The following is a 16,836-nucleotide window of genomic DNA, read 5'->3' on the forward strand; positions in this document are numbered from 1 at the left end:
TTGCACTGAAAATACAATGAACTATGGGCTAATACTTACAGTGAGGATAAATACAAAGTGTGGAAATTCGTATATAAGAATATCAGAAAGTTGAAAGAAGATGAGAATAACTACAAAAAATACACTTTATTTAAAAAGGAGTATTTTGAGCCATTGATTTTATCAGTTTCTAGCTCCTAAACTTTTAATATCAGATAAAGTTAAATATATTGTGCTAAGACAATTTTGTGACCACCTGTAACAGAAAGTTATGGAATACTTATAACGTACTAAATGGTTATAACAAAAAATAAACACTATTAATACCATAGGAAAATTTCAATTATTTATACAGCTATTATAGCCCTTTTAAGTTACAGAGCCATTGTTATTAATAAATTTAATACAACTTCTTCCCAACTGAAGAAATAGAGATAACTGAGAAAAAGAAATGACCCAAAACAATAAAAGCAAATAAGAGATAGATAAATAAGAGTTAGCTTAATATAACGACTTGTACATTATGTGAATGCATCACAATTGATTTGATTAAATCCCTTTCCTTACTCCTAGTATTTCATATTATTACTTGAATGTTTATTATATTCTCTGAACCTACCTTAACTTCTTTACTGACACCTCTTGTAAGGTTGGAATGAGACTTGATGATTGACAAAGAAACATAAGATGTCCATCCCACAAAACCAGTAACAACATTGATGCCCAAAAAAAATCTGTCATAAGTGTGATAATAGGACAATCCTTTCAATGCAAGATGAATCAGCTCCTTGCAAAGGGAGACCTACGAGAAAGGAAAATATAACTTGCTACATGGAAAGAATAAGAAAAACTAAATTTCAAAGAAAGCAACATTGTAAAGTTCCTACAGATCACTGTATTAAATTTAGAGTGAATAACTATAGATGATAGACCAAGAACAGGTCTCAATTGTTCAAGGATCTTGCAAAGTACAAGAAAAACTCCTGAATAAAATGAACTTTTTTTCAATCTTCATAAGAAAGGGCATTTTAAATGTAAATGATCTTTCTATATGCAGTATTTTAAAGTTACTCACTTTTGTGGAAATGATCTTCACATGGCACAAGAAAAGAAATAAAGCTCTCTAATACAGGTCCCACATAACTGAGATGCCAATGCTTACATCATTTTTACCTTCTCATATTACCCAAATCAGTTATAAAATAGCACTTAATGTTTTAGAGGAGAAGAGTGGCTTACTGCTTTAAAACCACAACAAAAAAATAAGTATTAGAAATACATAGTTTTACGTAGGCATTTTAGAAACTAAACATAAAATTCTTTCTTTCCTTAAAATCATGAGACCATTTAATAAAAAGGAAACAAATAATGAAACCAGACTAGGGTAGGAGGTAGGAAGAGTGAAAGTTCCAATATGAACCATTAGACTTCTTATAGTACATAGGTAATTCCAAATATACAAATATGTCATGTTACAAAATACATACTAAGTAACCCATCGCCATCATTGTCATCAAATTGATTCTGACTTACAGCAACTCTATCAGAGAGAGTAGAACTGTTCCATATAGTTTTCAAGGAGCAGCTGGTAGACTCAAACTGCTCACCTTTTGGTTAGCAGCCAAGCTTTTAACCACTGTACCACGAGGGCACCATACATTAAGTAGGGTGACAGAATCTGAGAATATATTTTCTCAATATTAAAAAATGGCATAGAAGTTCATTTCCAATATTTACCTAGGAAAATTTACCCATAATACTATCTGAAATAAGAGGAGTATGTCGAAGGCTAAAGCAGCCACTCAGGATATTCAATCCTTTCTTGAGGATTCAAGAAAGCTCGCTGGCCTGCCCTCTTTGCGCTCATCTCCATACCTCACCCTATCCCCAAATTGATGACCAGCAATTTACACATAGAAGGTCTGTATACTTACTGCTTCATCATATTTTTGCTGTTTTATGTAAGATCTTGCTTTTCCTAAAATGTTGAGCTGTTTAGAATCAGAAAGTAACCTACAAAGGAAAAAAAATCATAGGTTTCAAAGTTTCCTCATTTTCATTATATATATATATATATATATACATAATATATATAGCTGAATTGAAAAGATGGTAAAAATTGAGAAAAAATGAAAGAAATAGATTTCAAACTGAATTGTTGCCTGTTATCAGAACTTTTCCAAGGAGTTGCTTATAGTTAAACTTGGTTTTTTTGAGCTGAAGTTTAAACTGCCAAATTACACTTATGAACGTCATATACTTGTTCATGTTGAAGAGATGTAATACTCTGATTAACAAAGCAATTCTAACTAAACCAAAATAACTAAAGGAACAGCAGACATGTGGTATGAGTTCAACCCCTTAGCCTCCTGTGTTTATGGCAGACAGGGCAAATCCATAATGGTTGGTGCTTTTTATTCCTCAGTCTGGGCGAGGTCTATGAGTTCTTATCATCAAAACACTCCAGGCAGAGCCTAGCCAGCAATCAAAGTTAGGGTACAATTTGAACTTATTGACCATTCCTATATTATATCGTTTACTGTTTGGGGTTTCCTATATTTCATTTGTTTTTCAATCATTTCCCTGTGCTTGTTTTACCACAGTAGAAACCTGGAGTAAACAAAGAAAATACTCCTGAGAAACAATGTGCAACCTGAAACTGTCTGCCTACCTACCTATCTACCTAAAGGCATTAAGTTTATGGAATGCAGAAATTGAGAAAATACAACAAGAACTCAGTTACATTATTAAAATAAATAAGCACAAGTAAACACAAAACTGAACGTTCCTTAAATAAAACTTATACTTCTAAATTGAATACTTTTGTATTTAAAAAGTGTATGAACAAACATGGAGGAACCTGGAAGGCATTATGCTGAGTGAAATTAGTCAGAGGCAAAAGGACAAATATTGTATAAGACCACTATTATAAGATCTTGAGAAATAGTATAAACTGAGAAGAACACATACTTTTGTGGTTACGAGGGGGGGAGGGAGGGAGGGTGGGAGAGGGTTTTTTACTGGTTAGTTAGTAGATAAGAACTACTTTAGGTGAAGGGAAGGACAATACTCAATACATGGAAGGTCAGCTCAACTGGACTGGACCAAAAGCAAAGAAGTTTCCGGGATAAACTGAATGCTACAAAGGTCAGCAGAGCAAGGGCGGGGGTTTGGGGACCATGGTTTAAGGGGACTTCTAAGTCAATTGGCAAAATAATACTATTATGAAAACATTCTGCATCCCACTTTCAAATGTGGCGTCTGGGGTCTTAAATGCTAACAAGCAGCCATCTAAGTTGCATCAATTGGTCTCAACCTACCTGGATCAAAGGAGAATGAAGAACACCAAGGTCACACGATAACTATGAGCCCAAGAGACACAAAGGGCCACATGAACCAGAGACTTACATCATCCTGAGACCAGAAGAACTAGATGGTGCCTGGCCACAACCGATGACTGCCCTGACAGGGAGCACAACAGAGAACCCCTGAGGGAGCAGGAGATCAGTGGGATGCAGACCCCAAATTCTCATAAAAAGACCAGACTTAATGGTCTGACTGAGACTAGAGGAATCTCGGCGGTCATGGTCCCCAAAACTTCTGTTGGCCCAGGACAGGAACCATTCCCGAAGGCAACTCATCAGACATGGAAGGGACTGGGGAGTGGGTAGGGGAGATGCTGATGAAGAGTGAGCTATTTGTATCAGGTGGACACTTGAGACTGTGTTGGCATCTCCTGTCTGGAGGGGAGATAGGAGGGTAGAGAGGGTTAGAAACTGGCAAAATTGCCACGAAAGGAGAGACTGGAAGTGCTGACTCTTTAGGGCGAGAGTAAGCGGGAGTATGGAGTAAGGTGTATATAGGCTTATATGTGACAGACTGACTTGATTTGTAAACGTTCACTTAAAGCTCAACAAAAATTATTTTAAAAAAAAAGTGTATAAACAGTTATTTAAGGATATATTAGGTTGGATTATATAAAATTGATGTTTTTTTATGTGACAAACTACTAAATATTAGCAATTTCATACAGTTCAACCTAATATAATCACCAGTCTTCTCCTACTTGGTTCTAGCAGTCCCTGAAGAGGTAAGACTGAAAGCTGAAAGAAGTAAAGCAATGGTTACTAATTTGTTTACTAATTTTACCAATTTGGTGCCATGCGCTTTTTTAAAGCAATAGTTATTACTTTGGACGGGGAGGTGTAACAGGCTTTTTCAGAATCTGAAACTCCATCTAGAAAATGCACATACCCCCAACATTTTACACAGAATTTCATAAAATTTATGCATCCCAGAAACCTATCTACAGACCCCCTAGCGTTCTTTGGGAACCCCTGACTAAGAACTTGTGCCTATTCTAAGGATTCCCAGATCCTTCCACTCAGGGGAACCCAATCACTGGGTTCTCACTGTTGCAGGTGGTAGGAAAATGCCCCACCACTGGACTCACCGGGATCTAGAGGAAAAGAGTGCTAAGAGGCAGAGACACACGAAAGAAAAACAACTTCAGATGCTGCCTTGACCTAGTTCTCTGTCCTGCAGACATCACACATTTTGAAATATTTTCCTAAGAAAAGTCTTAGAAATGGATTACTGAGTCAAAGGCATTTTTTGAAAGTAGAAGAAAGCTATATATGTCTAAGTTGGATTTGCAAAATTTCTGTAAAAACTTTCCAGTTGGTCTCTTCCTCCCACCTTACTCTGATTCACTCAGGTTCCTAAAATACTGATTACATTCTCTAACTGACTTGCAGTTGATATGGGCCTCTTACTGTCTACTTCATCAATTCCAAACTCCCTGGACTAACTATTGGTGGCCCTCTCTTTTGTTCTTTTTAATTTCTCATTATCCCCAATGTATACAGCTTCAGCTATACAATGGTTACATTCTTCATTCTTCACCTATCTTATACTCACTTCTGAGTTACTGCTTGTAAAGATCCTTCCCCCTCCCTTTTCCAAAATAAAATCTTTCTCATGCTTTATGGTCTACTCCAAATCTCACCTCATGCCATTAGCACTTTATTCTGGTCTAATGATCAGTTTATTTCTCTTCAATTAAATTTTATCCTCCATGTAGGCCAAGAAAATGTCTGATATTTCCATTATATCTATAATAATACCTAGCAAAGTGCTAGGTGCATAAAATGAGTCAATAAATTTTAGCTGATTAAAATGCTATCAAAATACTAGACTTAAAACAGTAAGAAAAATAAGAGAATATTATACATGGTCATCCTTAAAGCACCTAAGGATTTGCTAAATTAAATAAAAAGATAAAAAGAAAGCTTGTTTAGAGCTAAATACTTAACTACTTACTGCATATTTTCAGGTGAAGTTTTAAGAAGAATGAGAGAAGGACTTTTTAAAAAGAAATACACTGTGTTATGAGGTATGATATGACCCATGGAGACATATGAAGCACTCAGGTAGAGAAACAGGGGTTAGGCTAACATAATTTTTTGTAAGTGGACTATTTATAAATCTTCAGACACACCAAAGGACATTTAGAATATGTTCTGTACAAACCTCACTTCAGCACCCATGACATTAAAACTCTCATAAACTTGTCCTCCAATATAGAAAAATTTCTCTTTTGGTGTTCCATCACGTAGAGAAGGGTGCAAAATAAATCTTCTTGGTATCACATATTTTAAACAAAGAGCTTTGTGTGAAACAAAGTTCCGAACAGAGGTACAGTATGCTCATATTTGTGTAAAAAAAAACATACAAAAAACAATGACAATAATACAAGAAGGGGGGCCAAAAGGGTAGTAATTAAATGAATAAAACACATTGTCGTTGAGTCAATTCCAACTCAGAGCAACCCTGTAGGGCAGAGCAGAACTGTTCCACAGGGTTTCCAAGGCTGTAATCTTTACAAAAGCAGATTGCCAAATCTTTTTCCACAAAGCAGCTAGTGGTTTTGAACCACCAACCTTTCAGTTAGCAGCTGAGCACTTAAACACTGCACTACCAGAGCTCTATAATTAAAGGAATAGCATATAACAATTAAAATGAATAAAGGGTTCTGCATGTATCAACAAAGAAAAATCCTGAATACCTCACTGAATGGAAAAAGAGAATTGAAAAAAAACTAGTAACATGGTACCATTTACGTAACACTAAAAACACAATAGCCAGACAATTTTATACACATAAAAAACTACGTATACAAAAAAACATATATAATTATATAGTTATTGTGTTTTTCATGTTATATAAATGGTACAATGCTACTATTTTATATATAAATACGTATGTGTATGCATACATATATGTACATATACATACATACGTGTATGTATATATGTGTGTGTGTGTATATATATATATATACATATATACCTTACACTACTCCCCTGTCAGTTTGTCATACTGTAGTGGCTGGCCTGTTGCTGTGATGTTGGAAACTATGCCACCGGTATTTTCAAGTATCAGCAGGGTTACCCATGCTGGAATGCTTTCAGCAAAATTTCCAGACTAGACAGGCTAGGAAGAAGGATCTGTTGATCTATTTCTAAAAAATTGGCCAGTGAAAACCTTAAGAATAGCAGTTGAGCACTGATACAGTGCTGGGAGATGAGCTGCTCAGGTTGAAAGGCACCCAAAAGACAACTGGGGAAGAGCTACTTTCTCAAAATAAAGGTGACCTTATGACACGGATGGGGTAAAGCTTTCAGGACTTTCATTTGCTAATGTGGCATGACTCAAAATGAGAAGAAACAGCTGCAAACATCCATTAAGTAGAACACAGAATGTATGAAGTATGAATCTAGGAAAAACGGAAGCCATCGAAAATGAAATGTAACACATAAAGATCAATATTCTAGGCATTAAAATTAGGGAGCTGAAATGGACTGGTATTGGCTATTTTGAATTGGACAATCATATGGTCTACTATGCCGGGAATGACAAATTGAAGAGGTACGGTGTTGCATTCATTGTCAAAAAGAACAGCCCTAGATCTATCCTGCAGTACAACACTGTCAGTGATAGGATAATATCCATGAGCCTACAGGAAGACCAGTTAATATGACTATTATTCAAATTTATGCACCAACAACGAATACTAAACATGAAGAAATTAAAGATATTTACCAACTTCTGCAGTCTGAAATTGGTCAAACATGCAATCAATATGCATTGATAATTACTGGGGATTAGAATGCAAAAGTTAGAAACAAAGAAGAAGGACTGATAGTTGAAAAATATGCCCTTGGTGATAGGAACAGTGTCAGTGATCACATGATAGAATTTGGCAAGGCTAATGACTTATTCATTGGTAATACCTTTTTTCAACAAAATAGAAACCAACTATAAATGTGGATCTCACCAGATGGAATACACAGGAATCAAATCGACTACATCTGTGGAAGGAGACTATGGAGAGCCTCCATACCATCAGTCAGAACAAAGCCAGGGCCCGACTGCAGAACAGATCATCAATTGCACATACACAAGTTCAAGCTGAAACTGAAGACAATTAGAGAAAGTTCATGACAGCCAAACTAGAACCTTCAGTACATCCCACCTGAATTTAGAGACCATCTCAAGAATAAATTTGACACAGTGAACACTAATGACCAACTATCAGACAAGTTGTGGAATGACATCAAGGACATTATAAATGAAGAAAGAAAAAGGTAACTTAAAAAAAAAAGGAAAGAAAAGACCAAAATGGATGTCAGAAGATACTCTGAAATTTGCTCTTAAACGTACAGTAGCTTCAAATGGAAGAAATGACAAAGTAAAAGATCCAAACAGAAGATTTCAAAGCACAGCTCCACAAGACAAAGTAAGGTATTATAATGAAATATGCAAAGAACTGGAGTTAGAAAATCAAAAGGGAAGAACATGATCAGAATTTCTCAAGCAGAAAGAACTTTAGAAAAAAAATCAAGCCACGAGGTGCAATAACGAAGGATTCTATGGGCAAAATATTCTGACACAGGAAGCATCAGAGAAGATGGAAGGAATACACAGAGTCACTGTACCAAAAAGAACTGGTCAACATTCAACCATTTCACGAAGTAACATGTAATCAAGAACAGATGGTATTAAAGGAAGAAGTCCAAGCTACACTGAAGGCACTGGCGAAAAACAAGACTCCAGGAACTGACCGATACCAATTGAGACGTTTCAGCAAACAGAGCAAAACTGGAGGTGCTCACTTGTCTATGCCAAGAAATTTCGGAGACAGCCACCTGGTCAACTGACTGGAAAAGATCCATATTTGTGCCCATTCCAAAGAAAAGTGACCCAAAAGAATATGAAAATTATCATATAGTATGTTTACTATCACACACAAGTAAAATTTTGCTGAAGACAATTCAAAACGGTTGCAGTAGTATATCAACCGGTAACTGCCAGAAATTCAAGATGGATTTAGAAGAGGACTAGGAATGAGGGATATCACTGCTGATGTCAGACGGATTTTGGCTGAAAGCAGAGAATACCAGAAAGACATTTACCTGGGTTTTATTGACTATGCAAAGGCCTTAGACAGTGTGGATCGTAACAAATTATGGATAACATTGCGAAGAACAGGAATTTCAGAACACTTAATTGTGCTCATGAGCAACCTGTACATAGACTAAGAGGCAGTTGTTTGGACAGAACAAGGGAATACTGTGTGGTTTAAAATCAGGAAAGGCGTGCATCAGGGTTGTATTCTTTCACCATTCTTATTCATCTGTATACTGAACAGCTGAGAAGCTGGACTATACGAAGAAGAACATGACATCAGGATTGGAGGAAGACTCATTAACAACCTGTGATATGCATGACCTTGCTAGCTGAAAGTGAAGAGGGCTTGAATCATTTACTGATGAAGATCAAAGACTATAGCCTTTATTAGGGAGTGCACCTCAACATAAAACAAAAATCCTCACAACTGGACAAATAAGCAACATCATGATAAATATTGATGCTGTCAAGGATTTCATTTTACTTAGATTCACAATCAATGCTCATGGAAGTAGCAGTCAAGAAATCAAATGACATATTACATTGGGCAAATCTGCTGCAAAAGACCTCTTTAGAACATTCAAAAGCAAAGATGTCACTTTGGAGACCAAGGTGTGCCTGGCCCAACCCATGGTATTTTCAATTGCCTCAGATGCATGTGAGAGCTGGGCAACGAATAGGGAAGACCAAAGAAGAACTGATATATTTGAATTATGGTGTTGGCGACGAATATTGAATATACCATGGACTGCCAGAAGAAGGAACAAATCTGCCTTGAAAGAAGTACAGCCAGAATGTTCCTTAGAAGCAAGGATGATGAGACTTCATCTTATGTACTTTGGACATGTTATCAGGAGGGATCAGTCCTTAGAGAAGGACATCAACCTTGGTAAAGTAGAGGATCAGCAAAAAAATAGGAAGTCCCTCGATGAAATGGATTGACAAAGAGGCGGCAACAATGAGCTCCAATATAGCACTGATTGTGAGGACGGCGCAGAACCAGGCAGTGCTTTGTTCTGTTGTACGTAGGTTTGCTATGAGTTGGAACCTACTCGACTGCACCTAACAACAACATACAGCTTATATGCATAAACCAAAAAAACCTAAACCCGTTGCTGTCAAGTGGATCCCGACTCATAGCGACCCTATAGGACAGAGTAGAACTGCCCCATAGAGTTTCCAAGGAGTGCCTGGTGGATTCGAATTGCCAACCTTTTGGTTAGCAGCCACAGCACTTACCCACTACGTCATCAGGGTATCTATAGTTTATATACATATACACGTACAACTAAATTTATACATGGCTTAAACCTGGACAGGAAGAATAAATACCTACTTCATTAAAGTGGTTACCCGTAGATGATGACAGAGGAGAACAGGATGGAGGTTGGGGTATAGGGATTCAACTGCATTGTACTGTTTTACTAATTTCTTAAAAAAAAAAAAAGCATCTAAAGAAATATGATAAACTGTTACATACACAACACATACAAATAATGAATGATTCCATTAATATGAAATATCTAGCATAGGTAAGTACACACAGACATAAGTTTATTAGTGATTATCAGGGAGGAAGAAATGGAGAGTTCTTGCTTAAAAGAGTACTGAGCTTTTATTTGGAGTGATAAAGAACTTTTGGAAATGGACAGTGGTGATGGTTGCACAACATGGTAAATATAATTAATGTCCCTAAACTGTATAGTTAAAAAGGTTAAAATGGCAATTTTACTTACATATACTTTATCACGATAAAATTAAAAATACATACTTAGAATTTTAAATGTTATTCTCAATAACACTAGAAAAAAATCAAATACCTAGGAATAAACCTAGCAAAGATGTACAAGTCTTCTGTGGTAAAAACAAACATTGAGAGAAACTAATGAAGACCGAAATAAAACAAAGCATAGACAGGCCACCTTTATGGACTGGAAGAAGCAGTATTTAAAAAATGTCGCTTCGTCAAACTGATAGATGTATTCAATGTATTCCCAATCAAAAGCCAAGTAGGCAGTTTCTTTTGTATGTGTGGAAACTGAAAAATTGATTCTAAAATTAAAAGGGAAATATAAAGGATCATGAAGAGTCAAGACAATTCTGAAGAACAAAAAAGCTGGGAAACATATAGATGTCAAGACTTACTATAAAACTATAGCAATGAAGAGACTGTTGTGCTAGGCTAACAACAGATAAATAGAGTAATGGAACAGAATAATGAATGTAGAAACAGATCCCTAACATACAGGCCATCATTAAGAATTTGATTAACTGCGGAGCACAATGACTATATTGTAGTAGCGAAAGTAAGGTCTTTTCAGAAAGAGGTGATGGGTCAATTGGTCAATATGGGAGAAAAAAATCTTAATCCTAACTTCTTACCATTCACAGAAGTCAATTTTGATGCACTATAGATCTAAATGTACGAGGTAAAACAACAAAACTTCTAGAATAAAACACAGGGGACTACCTAGGGAGAAAGTAGTATCTTACACAGGGCACAAAAAGCATTAACCATAAAGAAAAAAACTGGTCATTAGGCTACATTAAAATTAAGAATTTCTGTTCATCAAAAGGCATCATTAAGAGAGAAAATAGGCAAACCAGTGGTTGGGAGAAACTTTATACAGTAGATATATTCAACAAAGAACTTGTGTCCATAATACATGAAGCACTCCTACAAACCATTAAGAAAGTGACAGACAATCCAAGAGAAAAACAGACAAAAGTGAACATGCATTCACACAGTGGATTTCCAAATGCTCAGTAAACACAGGAAAATGTGCTCAATTTCTTTGGTTCTCAGTGCTGTGCAAATTAAAACCACAAGGTGATATCACAGAATACCTACCAGAGTAGCTAAAATAAATAAGACAAACAACAGCAAATACTGGTGAAATGTGGAAGCACTGGGATTTGCATGGACTGCTGGGAGTGTGAACTGGTACAACCAGTTTGGAAAACTATTCAATGGTATGTGCTGAAGCTGAACATAAAATATCCAATGACTCAGCAAATCCTTAGTACATAACCAACAGACATACATATATATTTTCACCAAAACGCCCATGGTAAACCTTATTCAGGCAGTAAATCCGAGCATTTTACCACATTTTTATCATTAGAAGGCAGGCCTATTTGAACACTATTTTGTTGTTATACATGAATGTTAACACATAGATTATTTCATGGTTCAGAAAAATATCACCTTCTGGAGGTCACAACCTTATCTGAATGGATAGTCAGAGAATTTTCAATCTAAAATTCCTACATTGCTTAAAAAAGTTAAATTTCTACTGGAATTCCTTAGTATTCTACATTATTTGTATTTCAACTGATACTTCTTTTATGAAACTCTTAGAACACAGTAATGGGGACTTTATCATTTTCCTCTTAATGAATCCATCTGCTTAGCACTTGCTTGCTTCCAGGTTCATGGCACAATGCAGTGACAAAGAGCATTTGGAGAAGATTCAGAATAGTAGCAAGATCCATTAAAGGGTTGAAAATTAACTTTCCTTAAGGGAAGGCTGAAGAAACTACATAATTTAAAATGGAAACGAGAAGGCTTCAGGGATGAAAATATGTTCTTAGATGCTAATAAAGAAGATTTTGATCAGCTGTTCTTACTCCTAAAAAAGTAAACTAACTTACTTGGTATAAGAACCTCTTATTGGAGAATACTTTTTCTTTTAAAGAAAGCATTTTAAACGTTGGCATCTAAGGGGTTCACACACTGATACAGACTATTTCAAGTTCCCTCTAGGCCTATATTTTTACTTTTCCTGTCATAATACAAGTTTCTGGTGTAAGTTGAATAATACAGTATAATAATAAATTACTCATCTAAACTTTAAAGTCCCTTGAATATTTGTAGCATTAATTAGTTCTCATGCCCTTATAAAGAATAAGACAGCAGTGGAATAAACATCTTGTGTTATGTATGATGAATATAAACGACTATAACAAAAAAAACTCTTAAAACCTTACTAATTGCTGAAAAGTTATATGGGTGGTCATATGAGCACTGAAAAAAAAAAAAAAGCCCACAAGATGGCAGAATACAGGGATGATAAAAAAATATTGTTAGATATTAATATTTTAGATATTAGTAAAGGTCAGTTTGGACAGTGAGGGATATCTAAAAAAAAATTCTTAACTGTTTGGTTCCTAAATCAGGATAACTAGTTGGGACAGCGAAATTTCAGATAGGAAGGGATATTCGAACATAAAGAGTAGGAACTTGGAAGGACACAGAAAGGAGGGGCATGGTGGTATAGATGAGAAAAAACAACCCATGTCGAGTAAATGACAAGGCACATTAAGAACCAAATGGCTGAAAAGCCTATGCTGATGCTAATTTCTTGATATGGACATTCAAAGAGTATTACTATTTATTCCATATACCAAATGGATTTTCTAAAATCGGGATAAAAATGAGAGGTAAGGAATTGAGGGATTTAGAAAGTACCATTGCACAATGAACATCCAATTCTATTTCAGTTTTTGAATTAAGATAGTGAGGGTTTGATAGCAAGTCCATTTAGCAAGGAAAATGGCATTACCCAAAGCTAATTAGTTTTTTAACTTTTAGATATTAAGAAAGGACAGTTTGGATAGTGAGGGATATCTAAAAAGTATCTTAACTATTTAGTTCCTAAATTAGGGTAACTAGTTGGGATACAGAAATTTCAGGCAGAAAGGGATATTTGAATGTGAAGAGTAGGAACTTGGAAGGATACAGAAAGGAGGTCTACTCTTCTGTTGCATCTTAAAACTCATCACTTCTTTTGTGACTATAAAAGTGGAAAACATGGACAAAACTCTAGAGAAAAGATTTTTTTACACCCTATTTTTGTGAATTAATTATGAACCTTGACACATGCAATTATAGAGACCAAAAACCCACTGTTGTTGAGTCAATTCCAACTCATAATGACCCTACAGGGTAGAGTAGAACTGTCCCATAGCGTTTCCAAGGTTGTAATCTTTATGGAGGCAAACTGCCATATCTCCTGCAGAGCAGCTGGTGGGTGCAAACTGCTGACCTTTCGGCTAGTAGCTGAATGCTTAACCACTGTGCCACCAGGGCTCCTGCAATGGTATAACCAAAAAAAAACAAATTCATTGCTGTCAAGTCAATTCTGACTCATAGCAACCCTACAGGATAGAGTAGAAGTGCCCTTACAGGGTTTCCAAGGAGCGGCTGGTAGATTTGAACTGCCGACTTTTGGGTTAGCAGCTCTTAACCACTGTGCCACCAGGGCTCCTGCAATGGAATAGAGAGGGATTTAAACATTCAAACAGAAATAAGTTCATACCCACTAGGATTGTCAATAATAACAAATGTTGGCAAGGATGAGGGGAAATGGAAACCCTTGTGCATTGCTGGTAGGGATGTAAAATGGTGCACCCACTGTGGAAAAACAGTTTGGCACTAAAACAAAAAGTTAAACATAGAATTAGCATATGACTCAACGAAGCAAGGACTCAAACAGATACTCGGTACACCAAATGTTCACTGCAGTACGATTCACAGTAGTCTTAAGGTGGAAACAACTAAAGTGCCCTTGGACAGATGAATGCATAAACAAAATATAGTATTTACCAAAAATGGAATATTATTCAGCCATAAAGAGAAATGAAGTTCTGATACATGCCACAGCATGGATGAACATTGTAAACACTACAATGATTGAAATCAGCCAAATGCAAACGGACAGATAGTGTGGATTCCACTTATATGAAATATCTAGATATAGAATAGGCTACTGCATAGAGGCAAAAGTTATTAGTGATCAAGAGGTTAGGGGATAAGAGGAATGGAAAATTACTGCCTAGTGGGTACTGAGTTGCTGTTTGGGGTAATGAAAACTTTTGGAAATGGATAGCGGTGATGGTTATACAACATTGTGAATGTAATTCACGTCACTGAATCGTATACTTAAAAATGGTTAAGAAGGCAAATTTTATGTTACATGTATTTTACCACAATAAGATTTAAAAAAAATAATCAATTTACAAAGTTGTTATGACATAAAACTTGTTTGCTTTTCTCACTAACAATTCCTTATCCGGAAACGGAATAATTTCCTGAGAGTGAAAATTTATTATGTCTATATAACGTTAAACTACCATTAAGATCAAGACTTTGAGAAAAATGATTAAATAAACCATAACAACATCAGCAGTATTAGATTCACATCCTAAAGACCAAGCAATCCACAAAACTAAAATTATTTTATTTATTACGTTAGTGACCTATATGAGACCTAAACTTGCTTAAAAGAATATTTACTAAATTTACTAACTTATTAAAAAATCTGACAACACTCCCTTTAAAAAAATAAAGGTACTAAATTGTACAGCCTTTGAGGCAGGAGTGGTAAAAAGCACAGCAGATTAGGAGTGAGAATATCTGGATTCAAGGTCTAGCTCTACATCTTTTTTTGGATGTGACAATTCTTTACTCAACCAGAGAAGAGACAGAGCAATGTCACTTCAATAGCAGGCTTTAGTCTCCCATAGCCAGCGGGTCTCTCCCCACAGCAACTGATGCAGGGATGATGGTCTGCGCACATCCCTCTTGTGCTACAGAACAGAGACCTCGTTCCTGCTACATCTTACTGGCAAGGTGACTAAGGACCTGAAGGCTCAGTTTCATCATCTATAAAATGGAGAACCTTTTTCACTCAGCTTAAAGGTTGCTGTGAATGATGTCTGTAAAATACAAATGTGACCATGTCTTAAAATCTACTACTTTCAGGACAAAGTACAAATCTTTAATCTGCCTGCAAGGATAAGCTGGCCACCACCTACTGCTCTCCTTTGCTCTTCCTATACTTCTTTAAATGTGAGACACCATCCTGCCTTACAGCCTTCTTCCATATACTACAGAAAATTTTATTATGTTTCCTTTCAGTTTTATGTCCCCAGCACAAACCTATGTTCAAAATGGGTGAATTTGAACTGCTGGCCCTTTGGTTAGTAGCCGTGGCTCTTAACCACTATGCTACCAGGGTTTCCAAAACAGGCATAATCATATTTTTTTATTTTAAAGTTTGCCCTTTTGCTGTAAAGCTTTACTTCTCTTTATGTGCCTTCACATAGGATCTATTTCAGAAAACTGTACACAAAAGTTTCTCTTATAAAGAATCTTTTTTCTCATTAAAAACAATGTAATTATTTTTAAAAACTGGTGAACACAGAAAAATAACGAAAATAAAAAATAATTTACAGAACACAAATCCTACTACTGTTAGCATTTTTGGTTACATTTACTATATATATTAAATTTACTATCTATATGAATGAATTTTTAATATAGCTGTAATCACACCAAATATACTTCATAACATGCATTTTGTTTATAACATAAACATTTTCTAAGTATTTTTTTGCAAATAGCTCACGTCTTCTGTTTTTTGCCAATGCTCCCTCCCACTGTGAGATATTTTCATCAGCACTCTATGCTAATGTTTTTTACAGGAACACGTAAAAAAAAAATTGGCATAGTGGAGCTTGTGTGAAAATAACTCGCGGGGGAGGCAGTGGTTGAAAAACAGATGTAGAAGGCGTGTGTTATTTGTGTAAAAATATATTATTAGTCTCTGTAAACAGAATGTTTAATGGTTGTTATAGTTCATCTAGTAGTCATATTATTGTTGCTCATTTACATTGTTTTCCATCTTTCTTGATTATAAATAACACTGTGATGAATATCTTATAACAAAGACTTTTCTACATGTATTTCCTGAAGACATATATCCCACAATGGAATTGATTGGTTAGAGATTATAAACAGTTCGAGGTGTCTGGTAATGTGACATATAGCCTCCAAAAGGTTATTATACATATTCATACTGCCAACAGCAACTTGCAGAAGTAACTATTTAGCCACACCATTAAAAAAATTTTTTTTTGCTAATTTCTAAAATGGAAAATAGTACTTCCAATTTTAATGTGTTTTTCTTTGATGACTAGTAAGGTTGTGTTTTATATTTTTTCTGTTACAAAATACTTATTCAAGCTTTTTGATTTAAAATGGAATGATTAATAACGCTGTAAAATAAAAGTCCCTTTAAATATTTTAAGATAGTATAAATTCACCTTTCTAGGATAGTTATGAATGTTATAACTTAGACTCCTTCAATTCAATCATGGTACAATGACTGCCATTCTTAAAATGCCACAACGCTGAAATTACTGTTAATAATAAAAATTTATTTCCTGTCTGCATAAATCAAAGATGATTAATACTTGTCATCTCCATATAAATATAATTATAAAGCAGAATAGTGGACTAGTTATGCTTATAAATAATCTCTAGTGAGAAATTAATCTGCCTTGAGTACACTTGAAAAATTAGTGATTTCATCGCATCAC

The 16,836-nt window shown here is 35.5% G+C and overlaps 1 protein-coding gene across 7 annotated transcripts in view; it reads right to left on the reverse strand.

Moving 5' to 3' along the window:
* LOC126085121 (GPI ethanolamine phosphate transferase 1) overlaps window positions 1-16,836 on the reverse strand; it is a 108,789-nt gene that overhangs the window by 46,825 nt on the left and 45,128 nt on the right. For all 7 annotated transcript variants that reach the window (XM_049900141.1, XM_049900140.1, XM_049900143.1 and 4 more), the window contains 2 exons: window positions 1,914-1,992; window positions 599-781 (listed from right to left, as the gene is read on the reverse strand). In XM_049900141.1, the coding sequence (XP_049756098.1) occupies window positions 599-781; window positions 1,914-1,992 (262 nt within the window). The remainder of the gene's footprint in view (window positions 1-598; window positions 782-1,913; window positions 1,993-16,836) is intronic.

The sequence above is a fragment of the Elephas maximus genome, chromosome 11 (genome assembly GCF_024166365.1).
Source record: "Elephas maximus indicus isolate mEleMax1 chromosome 11, mEleMax1 primary haplotype, whole genome shotgun sequence".
Lineage (NCBI taxonomy): Eukaryota > Metazoa > Chordata > Mammalia > Proboscidea > Elephantidae > Elephas > Elephas maximus.